General features: G+C 43.9%; 1 protein-coding gene across 1 annotated transcript in view; it reads left to right on the plus strand.

The window, feature by feature from the left end:
- LOC116090293 (cytochrome b reductase 1) overlaps positions 1-20,463 on the plus strand; it is a 32,782-nt gene that overhangs the window by 3,781 nt on the left and 8,538 nt on the right. The window contains exon 2 of the mRNA XM_031370579.1: positions 9,522-9,730. Coding sequence (XP_031226439.1) covers positions 9,522-9,730 — 209 coding nt within the window. The remainder of the gene's footprint in view (positions 1-9,521; positions 9,731-20,463) is intronic.

Consider the following 20,463-nt stretch of genomic DNA (forward strand, 5'->3'; position numbering starts at 1 on the left):
GAGCCACCATGTGGTTGCTGGGATTTGAACTCATGACCTTCTGAAGAGCAGTCGGTGCTCTTCCCCACCCAGCCATCTCACCAGCCCCCCTCTGTAACTCTTGTTGCAGCAGATCCTAACCCTCTTCTGACCACCATGGGCTCCAGGTATGCATGTGATACACATACATATATGCAGGCAAACCACACATACCAAAAAGGTTTTAAGAGAAGTGAAAAGGTGAACCTTTCCTTTCTGTCCCTCTCACATACCAGACATACTTAGAGAAATATATGAATTCCTAAAGTATAATAGATATGAGGGGATCTGAAAAAATAAAGCGCTTGTTATGGTGTCTAGACTGGCCTTGAATTCCTGTGCAAGAGATCTTCTTGTTAGAACATTGGAAGTCCTGAGACTACGGGTACAAGCCACTCACCAACTACAGGTGTGTGCCACCACTCTCTGCTAAATAAAAACTCAGACTAATGTGAAATCTAGCCACACTACGACATGAATGAGGAAGAGTTTAGACAAGGCATTGTGCTTCTCTAAAGCAAATGCTTCCTGTGAAATAAAAATACTTCAGGGAAACCAGAGAAACTGGTCATTGTAAAGAGGGCTGCAGAGGGAAACAATTGAACGCTCTCCAAGTGGCAGCTGACCTTTTTAAAGGTTCAGAGTGCTGGAATGGATTCTTCGGTGAAAAGTGGAAAATTCAGGCATCTACATTAGTGAAAAGAGGTCTTGGCAATTCTACACTCCCTTCCTCTCCGTATGTGCAACTGCCTTTGTGACAGAAGCTGAAGGGAGAGAAATTAAATAGCTTAATGATCTCAGGTTGATTTGGTGAGAGAATTTAACTACATTTGAGTAGCATTTAAAAGACAAAAGGAAGAAAGAAAGAAAGGAAGAAAGAGAGCAGTTACCGAAGGCAGTTGGAATATCCTCCTAATGTATCTATAAGTGACCAAATCCCAAATATATTTGAAAAGGCTCATGCACTAAACCCTGGCAAAGAAGATAATAGAAAAAAAATCCTCAAATTACTTCTCCAGGAAGCATCTGGGGAGGAAGCTTTGATGACAAAGTCTACCAGAACCTGGGAATTGGGGGTTTCACATGGCTTGAAGGGATAGCCCAAAGCACCTCAAAACATGTTTTACTTACAACCCCCCCATGTGAGTCACTTAATAATGGAACCAACAAAGTACTTTAAATATAATTATTTTGCTCCTGCTGTATTCTTAGCACCTAGAAGAGCATGATAGGTCAGTAGTTTTTTTTTTTTTTTTCCTGTTATTTTCCCCCATGATTTTGGTAAGTGAACTCCAGGCCTTGTACCTGCTGGGCAAATGCTCGTCTACGGAGCTGCATTCCAAGCCTCTGCCTCTAGTGTATGAGAAATTTCTTTTCTTTTTTTTTTTTTTTCTGTGCTGGGAACACATCCAGGCCTTTATACATGCCACTCCAGTGCTTTGCCACTGAGCCACACTCCTGGCAATAATTCACTGTTGGGTGAGTTATTCCTGTCTCATCATTCAATTGTTAGTAACAAAATGCAATTTTACAGCTACTTGTTTGTAATAATAATAGTAATAATAATAATAGTAGCATCTAAAGTAAAAGTACCATCCCTTTTGCCTAATGATTGTTCAGCAGTTTAGAAACGCCACTTAGCCAACCCCAGGGAAGAAAGGAGCCCTGTCATAATGGGAAAGCATCTTTGTTCCCAGGTTTCTTAGTCAGCAGCCTGTGGCTGCCTGAGTACTTGCTGAGCCTCCTCTCCTCTTGCCTGCACAACCATGCAGCACTTTATATCAGCTCTCCCACTTCGCATTGTTGATGTCTACCCCTGTTGGCATAGCTCCAACATTTTATATCTATCATCTTCCAAAACCCCACACCCTTGGGGCCTGGATGGATGGCGCAGTGGTTAGAAACATCTGCTGCTTGTGCAGAGGACCTGGATTCAGTTTTCAGAACACCATGGCGGTGATTCACAACCATCTGTTAACACCTTGTTCTCGCCTCTGAGAGGACCAGGCATACATGTAACATACATACATACATACATACATGCAGACAAAACATACCTACATAAAGTAGCTAAGTAAATAAACCCTAAACACCAAAACCTCCGCACTCTGAACTCTATCCTTTTCTGGCAGGTGCCTTATTGTGTGTGTGTGTGTGTGTGTGTGTGTGTGTGTGTGTGTGTGTCCTTCCATAGAACATGAAATGTATGTCAATACTGAAGTCTATGATTCCTTTCCTCCTCTTCTTTCTAGAATCTTCTCAAGTCAAACTTTACATCCCTCTGCTACACAAGAGACCTTTGGGGCCACTACGGAAACCAGCTAGCTCAGCGGAACATAGGTAGGAACTAGAGGTTACAGCACTGCCCAGCAGGTGCCCTGGAGCTACAGTCCACGTAGCTACCCACACAGCCTTCATTAGTCATCCACACTCATTTTTCCAGGTGACAGCTCAAATACTGAGAGAGCATACCCATACTGGAGGGATCAGGCCTTAAACTCCTCACACCATAGGGGAACCATCCTTACTCATGCTGTATAGACCTGACTCCCAGAATCCCTCAAGGATTATGTGGTAGCTGCAAAGTGGCTTCCAAATGATAAATCCCAATTCTACGGTATTTGCAGATATAACTAAGGGCCTCAGATGAGCTCATCCTTGACTGGCCACACGTTCAGTCATTCGTTTCTTCCATTAGAGGAAGTTGAAGAAGATCAGAGACAAAGTCTCAAAGGGAAGGGCAGGGCAGGGGAAGTTATGGGTAGAGATTGGCATGGTGGGTCTGCAAACTGAGGAGCACCACAGATCATGGGCATTCAAGCTGCTAAAGAGAGTGATGTAATACACTCGTTCATGGATCCTCCCGAGGAAGCAAGGTCGACAGTACTTTGATATTGTGTGTTTGTGTTGTACCATGGCCGGGACCTGGGCTGTGGCCCGGGTCTCTCTCTCCCCAGTGCTGACCTGTCACTGCACGGAGCCTTAGTTAAATGGAGGCAATGTATAAATGAGTTATTTTATTGTAGGAAGGAGGAAATATGCTGGTTAAGTAAAGGGAAGGAAAGCAGAGGAAGAAGAGAGAGAGAAAGGAGAGAAGGAAAGCAAGAGAGCAAAGAGCAGAGAGGAGAGAGAGCAAGAGTAAGATGAAGAGTAAGAGTAAAAGAGCAAGAGAGAGGAGCAAAGAGCAAGAGAGAGAGGGTAAGAGTAAGAGAGAGAGGAGGGGGCAAACTGCCTCTTTTATTGTATGGGGCGTGGCATGTCTGGCTTGTGGTCAGATGACTGGGTGTAGGGTCCAACTAGAATGCTGGGAGCTTGGGGCATTGTCTGCCTGATAGAGCACACATCTCCTGCAGGGGCAGCTGTGAGGGGTTTGGGCTGAAATCTGAGCCATTGTCTCAGGAGCTATCACCAAACTCCTACTGTCCCTTGTGAACAAATTTACTCTGGTCTCTGGGGTTCTGAGGTGGCAGCTCTACTGGACCCAGGCTGTCAGAACAGCCCACTGCCCCATATTTGTGTGTGTGTGTGTGTGTGTGTGTGTGTGTGTGTGTGAGAGAGAGAGAGAGAGAGAGAGAGAGAGAGAGAGAGAAAGAGAGAAAGAGAGGGGGAGAGAAAGAGAGAGAGAGAGATCTTGTATGTGGGATTCAGTTCTTAGCTTCTACAATGTGGGTCTTAGGAATTGAAATCAGGTGATCAATTTTGGCTACAGACTCCTTTTCCCACTAGACCATGTTGCTGGTCCAAATTTTAGTTCTCCTTTTTTTAATGATTAATTTATCTATCTATCTATCTATGTATCTATTTAATGTGTATAAAAGTTTCACATGCATACATGTATGTATTCCACAGAGGGTATTACATCCCTTGAAACTGTAATTAAAGCACCAAGTGCTCCTAACCACTAAGCCATTCCTGAAGCTCCCACATTTTGGTTCTTTTAAACTACTAAGTTTGTGGTAATTTGTCACAGTAGCCTTAGGAAACAAACACAAGATATAGCAATTGCCACTGCTCTCTGGGAAACCCAAAGTATTGCCTTTCTCACTAAGACTTTATGGGGATTTTTTGGTTTTCAAAGTATAGCCCTGGATCACTGCCAGGGGGTTTTATTGTAAGTGGCATTGCCTAATACCACTGGTAGCAAGCGACTCTTATGAAGGCAAGTGACCCCAGGTCACATCCTCATGCAGCCAAATGGATGAATGGAGAGGTGGGGACTGAAATGCAGAGGCCTGGCAGAACAGGAGCTCCCTCCCAGCAACAGGGGAGTGTGGGGATGCCAGTCCAGAGCTGCCAGGTTCTCCCAAGAGAGTCCAGATATTGGTCCAAAAGGGCCTGGCAGTAAAGAGCTCATACTGCTTTTCTAGAGGGCCCAAGTGTGATTCCCAGACGTCTCATTTGGTGGTTCATAAGTATCTATACCTCCAGCTTCTGTCGGACACAGCTCATCTGGCTTTGTGAGCACACACACTCACCTGCGCATGCCTACACATAATTAAAAATAGTAGATTCTGGAGAGATGGCTCTGAGGTTAAGAGCACTGGCTGCTGTTGTTTGAGAAGACCTGGATTCAATTCCCAGCACCCACATGGCAGCTCATAGCTGTCTATAACTCCAGTTCTAGGGGATCTGACACCCTTACACTGACATACACACACATGAAATAAAAATAAACAAAAATAAAATAAAAATACTTTAAAGGCATGGGGGAAGTTGTTCAAACTAAAAGTAAACAAATCAAGGAAACGACAAAGCCGACCGTGTGCTGAGGAACGAAACATCCGAGCTCCCATCTGTGTCTTCAAGACCTCTTTAAAATGCCCTTAGATCAGCTTCAGCGATTTCCTTTTCAACAACCACAGACTAGAAATCTTTCTCTTCATAGTTTTCTTGCACATGGTAAGTTTCTTGAAATTATAAAGAGGCTGAAGTGAATACAGCCTTTGACTATTCTTTTGGTTCTTCAAGACAGGACTTTTTGTATAGCTCTGGCTGGCCTGGAACTCACTCTGTAGACCAAGCTGGCCTTGAACTCAGAGATCCCCCTGCCTCTGCCTCCCAAGTGCTGGGATTAAAGGCATACGCCACCACTGTCCAGCCAGAGTTTCCTCTTAACTCAATGTCTCATGTATTATCTCAGTCGGTCGATTGGCATTTCTTTGTTTTTGAGAGAGAGTTTCCCTATGTAACCCTGGCTTCCTGCAAAGTCTCTTTGCAGCCTCAAACTTGCAGTGATCCTCCTACCTTTGTGTCCTGGGCGCTGAGACAACTGGTGTGTGCCACTGTGCCTGAATGGCATATACGTGTGTGTATATATATGCAGTATATATATATAAATATATATATATGTGATTATATATACATATATACATATATATACATATATACATACACACACACACACACACACACACACATATATATTCAAGCAGCTGCTAAGTGCCAATATTGGTATGAGGTACAAGAAAACAGAGCAGATTTTTCTTTTTCTTTTATTAGATGTTTTCTTTATTTATATGTCATACAATATCTCCTTTCCCAGGTTCCCCTCCAAAAAAAAAGAAATAAAATAAAATAAACAAAAACAAACCCCTGTTCCTTCCCTCCTCCCCCTGCTCACCACCCCACCCTCTCTTGCTTATTGGCCCTGGCATTCCCCTACACTGGGACATAGAACCTTCACAGGGCCAAGAGTCTCTCCTCCCATTGATGACCGACTTGGCCATCCTCTGCTATACATATGCTGCTAGAGCCATGAGTTCCCCCACGTGTACTCTTTGGTTGGTGGTTTAGTCCCTCAGAGCTCTGAGGATACTAGGTAGTTCATATTGTTGTTTGTTCGTCCTAAGGGGCTGCAAGCCCTTCAGCTCCTTGGGTCCTTTCTCTAGCTCCTTCATTGGGGACCCTGTACTCAGTCCAATGGATGGCTGTGAGCCTCTTCTTCTGTATTAGTCAGGTATTGTCAGAGCATCTCAGAGATAGCTATATCAGGCTCCTGTCATCCAGCACTTGCTGGCATCCACAATAGTGTTTGGATTTGATGACTGAATATGGGAAGGATTCCCAGATGGAGCAGTCTCTGGATTGTCCTTCCTTCAGTCTCTGCTCCATTTGCTGAAGGAGGCAGAGGCAGGAGGATTACGAGTCTGAGCAAATTTTTCTAATGACATAAAACTCCTGGATAGGGGCTAAAGAAATGGCTTGGTGTTTAAGAGCACAGCTTGCTCTTCCAGGAGACTGGAAATTGAACCCCAGTGTGTGTGTGTGTGTGTGTGTGTGTGTGTGTGTGTGTGAGCTCCAAATATCTTCCTCTTAGTTTTGAGAAAAGGTCTCTCCCTGAACTTGGAACTCACCAATTAGAATAGACAGGCTGGACCCTGGGGACAAGCCCTGGGACCTACTTTAACCCCAGTGCCCAAGTGAAGTCCCCATGATTGCACAGGAAGCACTTTTACCCTCTTAGCTATTTCGACAGCTCTCATTTTTAAAGGAGGATTGGGGCTGGTGATATGGTTCAGTGAGTAGAGGTGCTTGCGGCCAGGCTTGATGAGTCGATCCCCAAACCCCATAAAATTGCAGGAACTGACTTCTGAGAGTTATCCTATAGCTTCCACACAAATACAGTAGTACACACACACATACACACACACACACACACACACACACACACACACACAGAGGGAGAGAGAGAGAGAGAGAGAGAGAGAGAGAGAGAGAGAGAGAGAGAGAGAGAGAGAGAGAGAGAGACTAGAAGAGGACCTGTCACAACAACTGATCTGCTAGGTCAGTTTATCATGAATGGTTAATCTAACCATCAGTTTGGCCTGGAACTCACTTTGTAACCCAGACTAGCCTAGGAATCACAGCAGTCTTCCTGCCTCAACCTCTCGGTGCTGGCGGGACAGATGGGAGCCACACTCTCCAGCTATATCTTACTTTTTAAAAATGAAATTGAAAAACAAAACAAGTGTGAAACTCTGTTTATGTACCGAGACTACAGAAATAACTGCTTCTTTGTTAATTTTTTTTTTCACAAATTCTTTTTGACTTCCCAAGTCCGAGACAGGCTCAAGCTAATATCTGATAGACATGCTTCTTCCTTCATGAGTCACAAGGGTTAAGTAGAGGAGAACTATGATCAAGTGTTTTCTCTGTCTGGGGACCTATCTGCCCCTAAGTCTTCTAGCCCTCACCTGATCTCAGTTTGACAGTCTCAGACTTTACATGTGACACACACAAACATACATAAATACATATTCATACATAAATGCACACATATGTGTGTGCTAAATAACTGTGTGTGGGAAGAACGTTGATGTCAAACAGGAGATCACCTCCTAGAGGGTGTATGTTTTCTTATATCCCTGAGGGTTTTTTAAGATTTATTTATTTTTTTATATATGTGAGTACACTGTCATCTTCAGACACACCAGAAGAGGGTATCAGATCCTATTACAGATGGTTGTGAGCCACCATGTGGTTGCTGGCAATTGAACTCAGGACCTCTGGAAGAGCAGTCAGTGCTCTTAACCTCCAAGCCATCTCTCCAGCCCTATCCCTGAGTTTTGATTATACAACTAGGATCTACTAAATTTTCTAATGATTAAACACAAAGGACTGTCTTTTCATCTTGATAAACTTGAGAAAAATTACAAGCAGTTATGAGCCCCCTCTTCCTTTCATCTTTTTAACGTTTTTACAGTAGTGTATTCCACCATCCGCTGCTTTTCCTCTGAAGGCACTTGAAGTGTCTGTCTCAGGCATGCTCATGTTCCCTTGATCCCTGAGGGGAGTGGTCCTTTGGTCGGAGCCCCAGCAGAACCCTTGTTTTCATGACACCACCCCTGCTCCCTCTCCTGCCTTCTCACTGAACTTCAGGAATGGAGTCTGGGTTCCCAGAGACAGCAAGAGCAGCTACACTCCACCCTAGGCAGTTTTACAGCTGCTGGGGGTTGAGGGAACTTCCTGTTTAATAAATGTGGTCTGATTTGTTAAGCTCATTCATTTTTCCTCAAATGGATGGTATTTTGGATATTTATATATATTTTGGAAAATGTGTAAACAGCATTTGAAAAGACAGCATTCTCGGCCACCCTTCACTTGTCCCTAGCTCCTTTGAACACACTCAGCTGTGCAGCAGAGCCTCTGGGAAGCCTGGACAGATGTGGAAAACCCTTGTGTGGCTCGCACTACATCTGGCCATGAAGACTGGTTGAGCCCAACTGGCTACTAGGTTTGCAAGCTTAAAAAACACCTTTTGGCCTGGCGGTGGTGGCACATGCCTTTAATCCCACCACTTAGGAGGCAGAGGAGGGCAGATCTCTGTGAGTTCGAGGCCAGCTTGGTCTACAGAGTGAGTTCCAGGACAGCCAGGGCTACACACAGAAACTCAGTCTCGAAAAAAACCAAAAACCAAAAAAAAAAAAAAAAAAAAAAAAAAAAAAAAAAAAAAAAAAGAGTGATAGGAAGAACTCTACACCTACAATTGTCATGGCTTTCCCTTAGGTAAATAACAGGAACTGTGTTGAAGACCACAGTCATCAGTGAGGGGTTGCTCGATTGCTGCCATTATCAGAGAAGGAACATTAGTATGCAACCAGTTTAAAAATACTTGCCACCAGAGAGCTCAGGCAAGAGTATTTCTTGAAGTCAGGAGCTCAAGAGCAGCCTGCATAATAATAGTCAGATTCTGGCTCTTAACAAAATAACAACCCACAAAAGAAACACTCTTTTGCATGAGCACAAATAGTTCAAAAGTCAAGTTTTGAGAGAAATAATGGAAAAAGGGAGAAAGAAGCAAGTTTTAACATGAGATGTAAGTTTCAGTTTTATGTGAAGTTTTGGCACATTCCTCTATGTTGTCTGTAGTACTGGGAAAAATCAAATGCTTAACTGGAAGGACAGTTGTCTTTGAATGTTTGTTTGATATTGTGTGTGTGTGTGCACGTGTGCATGTGTGTATTTGTGTGTGTGTGTGTTAAATGATTTTAAACCAGGGAATGAATGTGTAATCTCCCTCCCTTCTCCTGTCTCTGTCTCTCTCCCTCCTTGTCTGTCTGTCTGTCTGTCTGTCTATCTATCTATCTATCTATCTATCTATCTATCTATCTATCTATCTATCTATCTCTGCATGAATGTGTATGGGTAATGTGGTGCCAGGGCCCAATTGTCCAGATTAGAGTACAACTCCTCTTTTTCCACTATGTGGGTCCTAGATATTGAACTTGGGTCATCAGGCTTGATGGCAAGTGCTTTGTCCTTCTGAGCCATCTCAGTAAATGGTGGTGCTAACAGTGGTGTCTGCTGGTGAATACATGTATCCATTTCTTTGGGGCCTACACTCAGGGGTGAGGGGGCAGCATGGAGGACTGAGAAGGAGGGCAGGGAGATGGGGAGGCTGGGAGAAGCAGAAGCCAAGGGGAGCTTCCTCAGGAAAAAAAAAACTGTTCAGTGGGCCAAAATATTTACTTTGTTTCGATTTTTAAAATCCTTTGTTTCCTTAGCCATCATCGTGTACAGACTGCCATGGACCTGGAAGTGCAGCAAGCTCTTGATGAAATCCATCCACGCTGGGTTAAATGCTGTGGCCGCCATCCTCGCCATCATCTCCGTGGTGGCCGTGTTTGATTACCACAATGTCCGAAAAATCCCCCACATGTACAGTCTGCACAGCTGGGTTGGACTGACAGCTCTCATTCTCTACATCCAACAGGTCAGTGCCTCCCTGAGGGCAGATGTTTTCTAAACTTGCTCTTCCATTTGTATCCAGAATAACTCTTGCCCCCAAGGGGACAATGAATCTCAGAATTCACAGCTTAGGAACTCAGGTGTATGGTTTATCATTTTGATGTCAGTCAGTAGGAAAGTTGCTATCTTCTAACATCTAAACTAGCATCGTCCAGATTTCAATCCCATGTTCTGAATCAACTAGCCTAGGTGGGAGCTGTTTCTTTACTACATTCTCTGCAGCATCTTTACGTTAACCTTTTCTACGTGATAACGCTGATTTTCTTTTTTTTAACCTTTTGTGAGATTTTGAGGGCATAGTGATTATTTTACTTATTCTTTGCATGTATTGGTAAAGGGATGCATTCTGAGAACATTGTACTGAAATTAAATTTAATGGCGCATGATAATTATTCAGCAATTTGATGTCATAACAATAAAAACTAATGTTCTGAGTCTTTTAGGCTCTTCGCCATGTTGCTGAAAAATCTTTGTAAATAGTTTTGATACAGTGTCCTTCCTTGTTAGCACCGTGTCTGTTCAACTTCCTGGATGGGATCATTGAGAACTTTACTTTTCTATGGCTGCAAAGTGAGACACTAGGATGAGTACATAGAACCCCAAAACTTATCCTAAAATAAATGGCCTCTTTAAAAAGCAGGCCCTTACTAGACATTGACTGCTTTTCTTCTAAATGAATATTTTTTTAAAAAACCTTGAATTATGATACATTTTCATTAAATAATGGTTAATCTCTTTGGACATTCTTCATTATTTAAATCTTTTAGCCATTCTGGAGTTATGGGTTTGGAATGGAAAGGAGCCAGGCAGAAGGAAGATGCAGGGGAAAAAAATCCCATATCCATGGTGATCTGCCCAATCAGTAAGGCAAATAGCCTAAGTTGGATAGCTGAGCCTTGCTCAGATCATGTGTCCTTGGGGTAACTTCCCTTGGAGTTTCCCGGTGGATCTGAGAGATGCTTTCTTTGTTGTCACCAGCTAGTGAGACTTCTCCCCTTAGGAGTGAAGATGGCAGGAACCACTGGAATCCATAGGTTGCTTGGGGGACCTACCTGGCACACTAGCATCTCCGTAGGGCTTTGCTCAGCTCTATATTTTGTCTTAAAGGTCAGTTCCCTTAGCTTTCCCTATGCTAAGGCAGAAAGCAGGATGCACCCACAGCCCATGCATGCCAAGCATTTTCCTTCATCCTTCTGAGGAGATATCTGGTACAGACTCTGGGACGCAATTGGAAGGAGCCTTCCTTTTGTTACATAGCCAATGGCAGATCTGAGACTCAGGCCCCCAGCAGCATTTAGTTTCATTGTTTCCACAATTCCCAAACTGATGGCCTAGCTTGTGTGTGAGCACTCTTGGTGGAGGACCATTTAACCCACTGAGGGTAAAGATGAAAATACCCAAGTTTGTATTTGGCTTTCTGTAAAGGTCTTCAGACATGCACACTCTCACTTTACTACTGATCTAGTCACACAGATGGCAACAGGTTCCGCCTTGTAGATCAAGTATGCTGGCTCTGTTTCTGAGTGCAGTGGCTAAATAGACAGATCTAGATGCCTTTTCCAAGTTACTTGCTCAGTCAGACCCCTGGGTTTTGTGAAATGGCAGAAGTGGGTGTCTCCAGTGGCCGCCATTCATTGTTTTTCCTTTACTTCTTGTATCTTATAATAATTTCTTTAGCCCACCTATTTTTGCATAATAATGCATAATAATTGCATAACTACTAAGTGAATAAGTAGAACAATGAATACACAGATAAATAAAGATCCTCTCTATTAGATATGACTTTTAATCTTGTTTCTCTAAAACTCACACACACACATACACACACATATGCGCGCGCGCACACACACACACACACACACACACACACACACACACGCACCACAAAACCTTTTATTCTTTTCTCTATATCTTAATTTGTAAATTAGAGAGAATCTAGAAGTTAACAACAACAAAAAGAACCTACTGTGATGATTTGATGGTTTAATCCCAGTACTTCGGAGGCAGAGGCAGGAGTATCTCTGTGAGTTCAAGGCCAGCCTAATCCACATAGCTAGTTCCGGGCCAGCCAGGACTACAAACAAACAAACAAACAAGCAAACAACAAAAAGAAGTTAACAAAAGAGAATCCTTATTCTAAGTCATGACAGGCCTGACCTGATAAAACACAAAATATGCGGCACTCAGAACTCTGAGATATGATCACAGACACAAGCACCATTAGGTTAGGACAGATGATTATATTTAATACGTGCTAACAATGCCCTCTTCTGACCTCCACAGGGACAAGCTGCACACATATCAAAAGACATACATGCAGGCAAAACATTCATACAATAAAAATGAATAAAAAAATAATAACCAAATAGAAAAAACTTGGGGCCATAAAGACAGCACAGCACATGAGGATGCTCACTGCCAAGCGCTGCCAACCACAACAAGCTGAGTTGGATCCTTTGGTCTTATGTGTAGAGAGAACTGGCTCCAGTGGGTCAAACATCCACGTGTGCATTGCAGCACAGGCTTGCTGTAGTACTTGAGCTTGCTTGGGAGAATGCAGCTTGGTTTATCAAGAGTAAACTGACCTATTCTGTGGTCTTTTCTAGAGAAGTTGGCTTACGAGCCACTAGAGAGCAAAGACTCTTTAGATAACTGATGCAGCGGAAAGCACTTCTGAGACTTGAGTGTGGAGAGTCAAGTTGTGTTCTGAGTTGCAGCAAAGGGAAAGGGCTGCGCTCTGAGCAGGACAGTGTCTGTATCAGGATCTTACACATTTCACTACCTGCAAAGTGTTGTGGGAAGAGCTTACTAAAAGAATAAAGGAGGTCAACTCAGCAGGAAGCAAGGCAAAATAAACAACAGCAAAAGAAAGAAAGGAAGAAAGAAAGAAAGGAAGAAAGAAAGAAAGAAAGAAAACATCCCATATACTCAGGAGGCTGAGGCAGGAGGACTACAAGTTCAAAGCCAGTCCCTGTAACTTAGTGACAGAGGGGCTGGGGATACAGCTCACTGCAGATTCTTAGTCCTGTAAGTGCGAGGGGCCCAGGTAAATCCTCAGCAGAGAGAGAGCAGTTTTAGTTTCCCAGCAAAGACAGAGTCACTGTGAATGCCTGTGCTGGGGGACCTCACTTGTTGGAGGACAGGATGCCTCACTCTCCAAGAGCCACTGTTTCAGTCTCAGCCACATTGCTGCAATTCCCCCTCCCCCAACACATACACCCTGGCTCCCCCTGCCCCAACACACACACACACACACACACACACACACACACACACACACACACATCCCGGCTCCCCCTCCAGTACAATGTTGCCTTAGTCTATGAGGTCAGTTTGTGCTGCCCCAGCTCAACCCAAGGAACAAAGCTAGCTAGAGGATGAAGAGGAAGCGATTTTAAAATTTCTGCTGGGGCTTGAATTCACCATTGTAAAGTCCGGGTTGGCCTGCCAAACAGTTGGTGTCTGGGTTGTTGGATTAACAAACTAGAAAAAGGCCCCAAACTCTTAATACCTACAACAGCCCAATGGTCTGTGAGCATTTCAAGCCCAGAATCCTTTTCTTCCTGTAAGAGCTAGCCTCCTAGGACATTTCAAACAAACACACTCAAGTTCACATGTGTGTATACAGAAGTCTAGAATCACTGTAAGCATAGGAACTCCTGTGATTTCAGGACCAACCTAGTTTAGAAAACAGGGCCCCTCACCCTCTACTCCCCCGGTCTAGGGGACACTTCTGGAGCTGCTCCTGCCCACAGAAGTAAGCAGGCTCCTCGGGTTATCTTTTCCTCTCTCTCTGATTGTGCCTACCACATACTATGAATCAATATATTAACACAAAATAGTAAATGTGTTGCTCAGTGTGGTAGCTTGAATGAGAAGTGTCCTCCATAGTCTTGGGGAGAGGCACTTGGTCCCCAGCTGTGGCACTGTTTGGGAGGTTTAGATAGCACAGATGCTGGAGGAAGTCTGTCACTGGGGCCAGGCTTTGAGGTTAAAGGCCTCTCAGCACTTCTGGTTCATGCTGTCTCCTTCGAACTTGTTTGGAAAGAGTGAGTTTTCAGCTTCCTGTTCCTGCTGCAGTTCCTGTCACTACTTACCTTGCCTGCCCACCGAGATGGAATAAATTCTCTTACCCTTCAGGAACTCTTAGTCAAAACTAACTCCTACTTACTATATGCGTTTCCTTGTTCATTGTATTACAGCAACAGAAAAGCAACTGCTACACTCATGTCACCTCTTTAACTGAACTTTAAAAAAATGTCTTATACTATATTCCCAATTCAATTGCAACTTTTAGTTTTAATTTAAAAATTTTAGTTTTAAGCCGGGCTGTGGTGGTGCACACCTTTAATCCCACCACTCGGGAGGCAGAGGCAGGCAGAGCTCTGTGAGTTCAAGGCCAGCCTGCTCTACAGAGCGAGTTCCAGGACAGCCAGGGCTACACAAAGAAACCCTGTTGTGAAAAGACAAAGACAAAATTTTATTTTTACATATACGTTTTGCCTCCATGTATGTATGTGCACCACGTTCAGGCCTGGTGCCTTCAGAGATCAGAAGAGGGCATCAGAGGTCCTGGAACTGGAGTTGTGGGTGACTGTGAGTCACCATGTGGGTGCTGGGACCAAGCCCAAGTTCTCTGCAAGAGCAACAAGTACTCTTAACCAGCGAGCCACCTTTTCAGCTCACAACCTTTTTAGGGCAACTAATTCAATACTGTTGATTCCTTTAGCATCACCTAGACTTTTTGTTTGGTTATTAATATTTTTTATTATCTCACAAGGCCACACTGATCTCCAGCTCCCCATGTGGCCCCATCTAATTCCTGATTGTACTGCCTCCATCTCCCAAGGGCTGGAATCACAGATATGTATGTACCACCATACTTAATTCATGTGCTACTGGGGATTGAACCCAAGGCTTTGTGCATGCTAGGTAGACTTTCTGTTGCTGTGATAAAACACTGAGCAAAACCAAGTTGGGAAGAAAGTTTATTTCACTTTACAGATTAGAGTCTGTCTATTATTGAGGGAAGCTGGGGCAGGACCTCAAAACAGAAACCTTGACTCAGGAACTGAAGCAGAGACCATCATGCGACACTGCTTGCTGCTTTTCTTCTCTTTTCTTTTCTTTTCTTTTCTCTTCTCTTCTTTTCTTTTCTTGGCTTAATCAGCTTGCTTCTTATATCAACCCAAACTTCTACCCAGGAGTGGCATAAATACAGTGTGCTGGGCTTTCCCATATCAGTCATTGATCAAGAAAATGTCCCCCCCAACACTTTCCTGTAGGCAACTCCTCAAGTGAGGCTTCCTCTTTCCAAATGACTCTACTTTGTGTCAAGTTAAAAACTTACCAACACACTAGACACTCTACCAATTGAGCCACATCTCCGGCCGCTAACCTCCTATTGGAGACAGGATCTCACCATGTAGGTCAGGCTGATCTCAAACTCACTAGTCTCCTGCCTCAGCCTCCCCAATTCTGGGATTACAGATATTTATGACAACCTGCAGCCATGTACTTCTGCTTTTGAATAACCACCATAGAAACTGTACCACAAAGTTATTTACCCTTGTTTCTGCTATTAGACATTCGTCTTACTTTGAATTGCTTTCTGTAACAAATGTTGCTATATCCCACATTCAGAACCACCTCTCATTCTTGTGCAGGGTGGGGTGGGGTCTCTGAGCACACACAAGTGGAATTATACACTCAACCAAAAATGATAATGTGGGATCTCTTTCCAAAGTGGTTTGTAAAAGTACGGAGCTTTATTATGTCTGCCCCTGCTTTGAAATAATGACATGGAGACCTTAATATCTATTTATAAGCTTCAGCATTATAGCTGGGCAGATTCTGAGCTAGTGTAACCTGACAATGCTGGCCTCAAGACTATTTCCCAGTCATGTGACCGATCACCTAACATCTCGGCCTCATTCTGGCACCTCCTTCTTGATTGGTGTCCTGATGTGACTCTCTTGGTTCTTACTCGAGATCTTCTCCACTCTCTGGTCACAGAAGTCCCACCTTATCCTCTCCTGCCCAGCTATAGGCTACTCAGCTCTTTATTTGACCAATCAGGAGTGATGGAGTATTTTACAAAATACTCAGTCATACCAGAGTCTGCAATGCAACCAGATCTCCAGGTACAGAAGTCAACACATGAATACACAGCCCACAAAAGCATCCCCTGACAGTGGTTACTCCCAGTCACCTTCCCACCAGCAGGGTGTGTGTGTTCCCACATGGCACGGCACTGTCAGTAGGCCTCCTGTTCAAACTTTTAATTTCTAACAGGCTAATGATATAAAAAGATGCCTTCAGGCTGGTGAACCGGCTTAGTGGGTAAAGGTGCTTTCTGTAAGCCCAATGACTTGAGTTCCAAGGACCCACAAGGTAGAAGGAGAGAACTGACTCTCACAAGTTGTTCTCTGGCCTCCATGTCTTACACTGAGGCACGCGTGTGCACGCACACAGACACACACACACACACACACACACATACGGGGGGAGTTTTGTTTATGTTATATACACATACATATGCTTGTGGGGGCATTAGGAACTTAGGGAGCCAGGGATTATTATAACTGTTAACTTTGGATGTTGGAACTGTGCATAAAGAAATTTGCTGGGGGGCTGGAGAGATGGCTCAGCAGTTAAGGGCACCAGCTGCTCTTCCAGAGTCCAGAGACTAGTGTGTGACTTTAAATGAATAAATAAAAACATTGTCTTTTTGTGGTTCTAATACTCATTTCATTTTCTAATACCCATCTGCTTCTTTTATCCATTCATAAAATAGATTTGTATTTCTTTTCTGAGGATTTGCAGGAATGCTGAATCTGATTCCTTTCTATTGAGATGTGTTCCTGGGCTGGAGAGATGGCTCAGCCGTGAAAGGCTAGGCTCACAACCAAAAATATAAGAGATGTGTTCCTATATTTTTTCCCATTTGAATTTTGCATTTTTCTTCTTTTCCCCCCACTCCCATAAGTGGAGATTCTTGGTTGTAATGCAGCCAAGTGAATCATATTTCATCTGGAGTTAGTTTCTCGATCTTGTTTTCTTCCTGTGTCTTTCCTGGGAAGTCGCCCTTCTCTCCCTTCCCATCCCCCATGCATCTCCCCTGACTTAGCCCTGCTCTAGCTGTCTGTCTGTCTGCAATGGCAGTGTTGTCCTGTTCTTTTCTCTGCGTCCTAGGCCATGCAGGAGGAGCTGGGGAAGGTTCTGGAAGTATGCAGAAAGGTCTGGAATGAGAGATGAGAATCCTGGCTCCTGTCTTGAAAAGAGTCTTGGGTGTTTCTGACAGCTCTCCCTCTGTGAAGCACATTTGCTCTCCATCTCCTATGTCTGACTCATAAGAAGATTCCATTGTTCTCTGTATGTCAGGAGGGAATCTGGACTTTCATTGCGTGTTCTGCTCTGTCGAGATAAATAGTATTTCTCTCTTTTAGTCTGTTAATATAATCGATGACATTGGTAGGTTCTAATTTTAAGCAGTTAAATAAAAATGTATTTATCATCTGGACACTCTCCATGCTGTGAAGTATCTGGATTCTTACTTCCTCTAGGTCGCTGGACTTCTCTGAAATTTAGTTTCAGAGCATTTCTTGGTTTTGTTTAAAGGAAGGAGCCCTGGCTGGTGGCCTCTCTCTTGCTCCCATGGGAAGGGCATGCAGTGTTTACAAACATAGAGTTTGCGATCAGGGAGACCCTATTTGTTTGTTTTTGCCTTCTTGTTTATTTTGTTGTTGTTGTTGTTGTTTTGGATTTGGGTTCTTTGTTTATTTTTGGTTTTGTTTTAAGACAGGGTCTCACTGAGTAGCCCTGGCTAGCCTGGAACTCCTTATGTAGACTGGGATGCCTAATAGGGGCGTTTCTGCCTCTGCCTCTCAAACACTGGGACTAAATGCAAACCCGGCCACACAGGTAAGACCTGTTTGAAGCAGTCCCTCTATTGGGTAGGTGGTAACCTTAAATGACTTGTTTTAACTTCTTACCTGCAGTAGTAACGCTTATGATCCACCATAAAACCAAATCATGCTTGAAGAGGCCCAGCCGTGGGCGGGGCACACTGAGATGTTTCCTCAGCTGTTGTCCCTGTAGTGCAAATGCCTGTGGTCGGCTCCTTTGTGATCTCAAAGTACTGGCTTTCATTTTTACTAGGGGTCATGGTATCTTCATAGTCAAGAACATGTATTTTATGCCGGTAAAATTCATTTACTCAACAAAGTAAAAAATAGGTGTTATGGTGATGTATCTTCTTCCTAGGCAAGGACACACATCATTCCATAAGACAAACATGAGATCTGAGAGACATAGTTTCTGACTTTGTTACATGAACAGGGGGAGACATATACTTGAGTATTTGGTAGACAAGTTTTGATCGTTCTGGGAGAGTGCTCTGATGATAAAGAGGGGGCAGAGGAGATGCCACTGAGACCTGAGCCACAATCCTGGGGTTAGAAGCTCAGAGCGTCTTCTAGGTAAATGAAATAGCCTGTGAGAAGAGTTTACTGTGCATGAATAACAGGAAGGAGGCCAGACTGCCAGTGGGTATGGAACATGACTGGCAGATTTCAAGGCATCACTATAGGAGGTCTAGTGGAAGAGGTTTGCTGGGGGCACAGAGAGGGGTTAGTAATGGTGAGGGCCAGGGGGTAGACACTGATGGCATGTAGGGTGTAAGGGTTAGTGCATTTGGGAAGAAAGTGACGGAAAGAATGGCCAGGATGTGAGGGATGTCTCATGTCCCTGGAAAGATCTGCAAACATGATTTGGACGTTGTCCATCAGCATTGGTGATGGGAAGTCAGTGACAACCTTGGGGGGCAGAAACGAGGTTGCAGTGAATTGAAGAGGAAGCAGAAAGGCTCCGCCAGCTGGGGTGAGAGGAGTGGGAGCCCGTGGGCAGTGTGGGCAGCCGCTGAGCACTGCTGCAGGCTGAAGTTAGAAACTTGGGGAACATTTGGTGAGAGTTTTTTGTTTTTTTGGGGGGGGGACTTTGGTTTTATTAGCTTCTGCTTTAAATCAGAGAAGCTTGGGCATGTAAAAATATCTGATGGCATCAGAAAAGGAGGGTATGTGGGGGACTGGAAGACACAATCATCTAAAAGCTGGTCTGCAAGAAGCTGGTTGTAGATGCAGCTAGAAAACCAGAGGTGCAAAACCAACTCCACTGTCACTGAGAAGAGGGAGGAGTCTGCTTTGAGGTTTGCTTAGTGTGCTGGCAGGATCTCTTCAGTGATCGCTGAGGAGAATGGGATGAATGGAGGGCTGGTGGCGATGCTTCTCTCAGCCAGGGGTTTCCATTGGCTCAGCTTCCCTGGATACCATCACTCCACTGGGCCTAGCAGCCAGGGTCACTCATGACTTGAGCAGAGCCAGACTGGGATGCTGTAGGTGCAGGTGATGGGGGGTGTGTGTGCATATCAGGGAGATGTCAGATGTCAGTCAGAGGCTGAGCCGCCGTTGTGACCACAATCTGGTTATCCACATCTATGGACATGTTCTTCTGATGCTGGTTAGAATTTTTAATGAAAGCAAAGTGTCATTCTGCTCTTGTGTGTGAAGAACATAACCTGGAAACGAAGTAGCTCGATTTTCTCAAAACCAGGACAGCAGTATTAGCATCTCTAGGAAAATGAGGGGTACAGGTTCTCAGCTTCCATCCAGATCATCTCAACCAGAAACTGTGGGGTTGGGGATCAAAATCTGCTACATATAAAACTCTACCAGACCATTGAGTGTATGCTCGTGCATGAGAACAATTGATGTAAAGGAAAAGCTGTAACAAAAGGTTGGCTACTGCAGTACGATACAAAACAACTGATTTATTTTTAGTTTATGCGTATGAGTGCGTGCCTGCACGTATGTTTGCATTTCACATGCATGCCTGTTGCCTTGGAGCCAGAAGAGGTATTCAGATCCCTTGTAACTGGAATTACAGGACTTTGTGAGCTGCCAAGTAAGTGCTAGGAACCTAACCTGGGTCCTCTGCAAAAGCACCAAATGTTCTCAACCACTGAACTATCTTTTGTGTGTGTGTGTGTGTGTGTGTGTGTGTATTTGCACACGTGCGCGTGTACACACACTACCCACTCTTTGGCTGTTTGAAAGATAAACTCTTATTATGGAGCCCAGCCTGGCCTGGAACTTGCTGCCATTCTCCTGTCTCAGCTTCCCAAGTACTAGGATTCCAGGCATGTGCCACCACACATGGTTATGTTATAGTGAGCCTTATGCAAATACAATGAGTACCAGGAACACAGGAGGCTGGTTCACTTTGTGTGGCTGACCAAGCACTCAAGACGACTTCAAGTTCATAGCAAAGGTTTCAAAATATATGGAAAAATTAAGAAATGAGTGCATATGTAGATATGCAGAAAGATGAAAGGGGTGGGAATGCTTCCATGTAATTCTGTAATTAAATTGAGCCATCAAATCCAACCCCGAGAGACAAACAATGTCTGATATGAAAGTTAGCCATACAGATGAATCCTGCTCTCATGAATGATTTTTGCAATAAAAGCTTAAAAAAAAAAAAAAGACAACAGGGCACTGGCACAGACCTGTAGCCCCAGCAGTGAAATCAGGAGGATCAGCAGTTCAAAGTCATTCTCAGTTGTTTAGTGAATTTCAGCCTGACTAACACATCTATTTCTTTTCTTTTCTTTTCTTTTCTTTTGTTTTCTTTTCTTTTCTT

The sequence above is a fragment of the Mastomys coucha genome, unplaced genomic scaffold (assembly GCF_008632895.1).
Source record: "Mastomys coucha isolate ucsf_1 unplaced genomic scaffold, UCSF_Mcou_1 pScaffold15, whole genome shotgun sequence".
Lineage (NCBI taxonomy): Eukaryota > Metazoa > Chordata > Mammalia > Rodentia > Muridae > Mastomys > Mastomys coucha.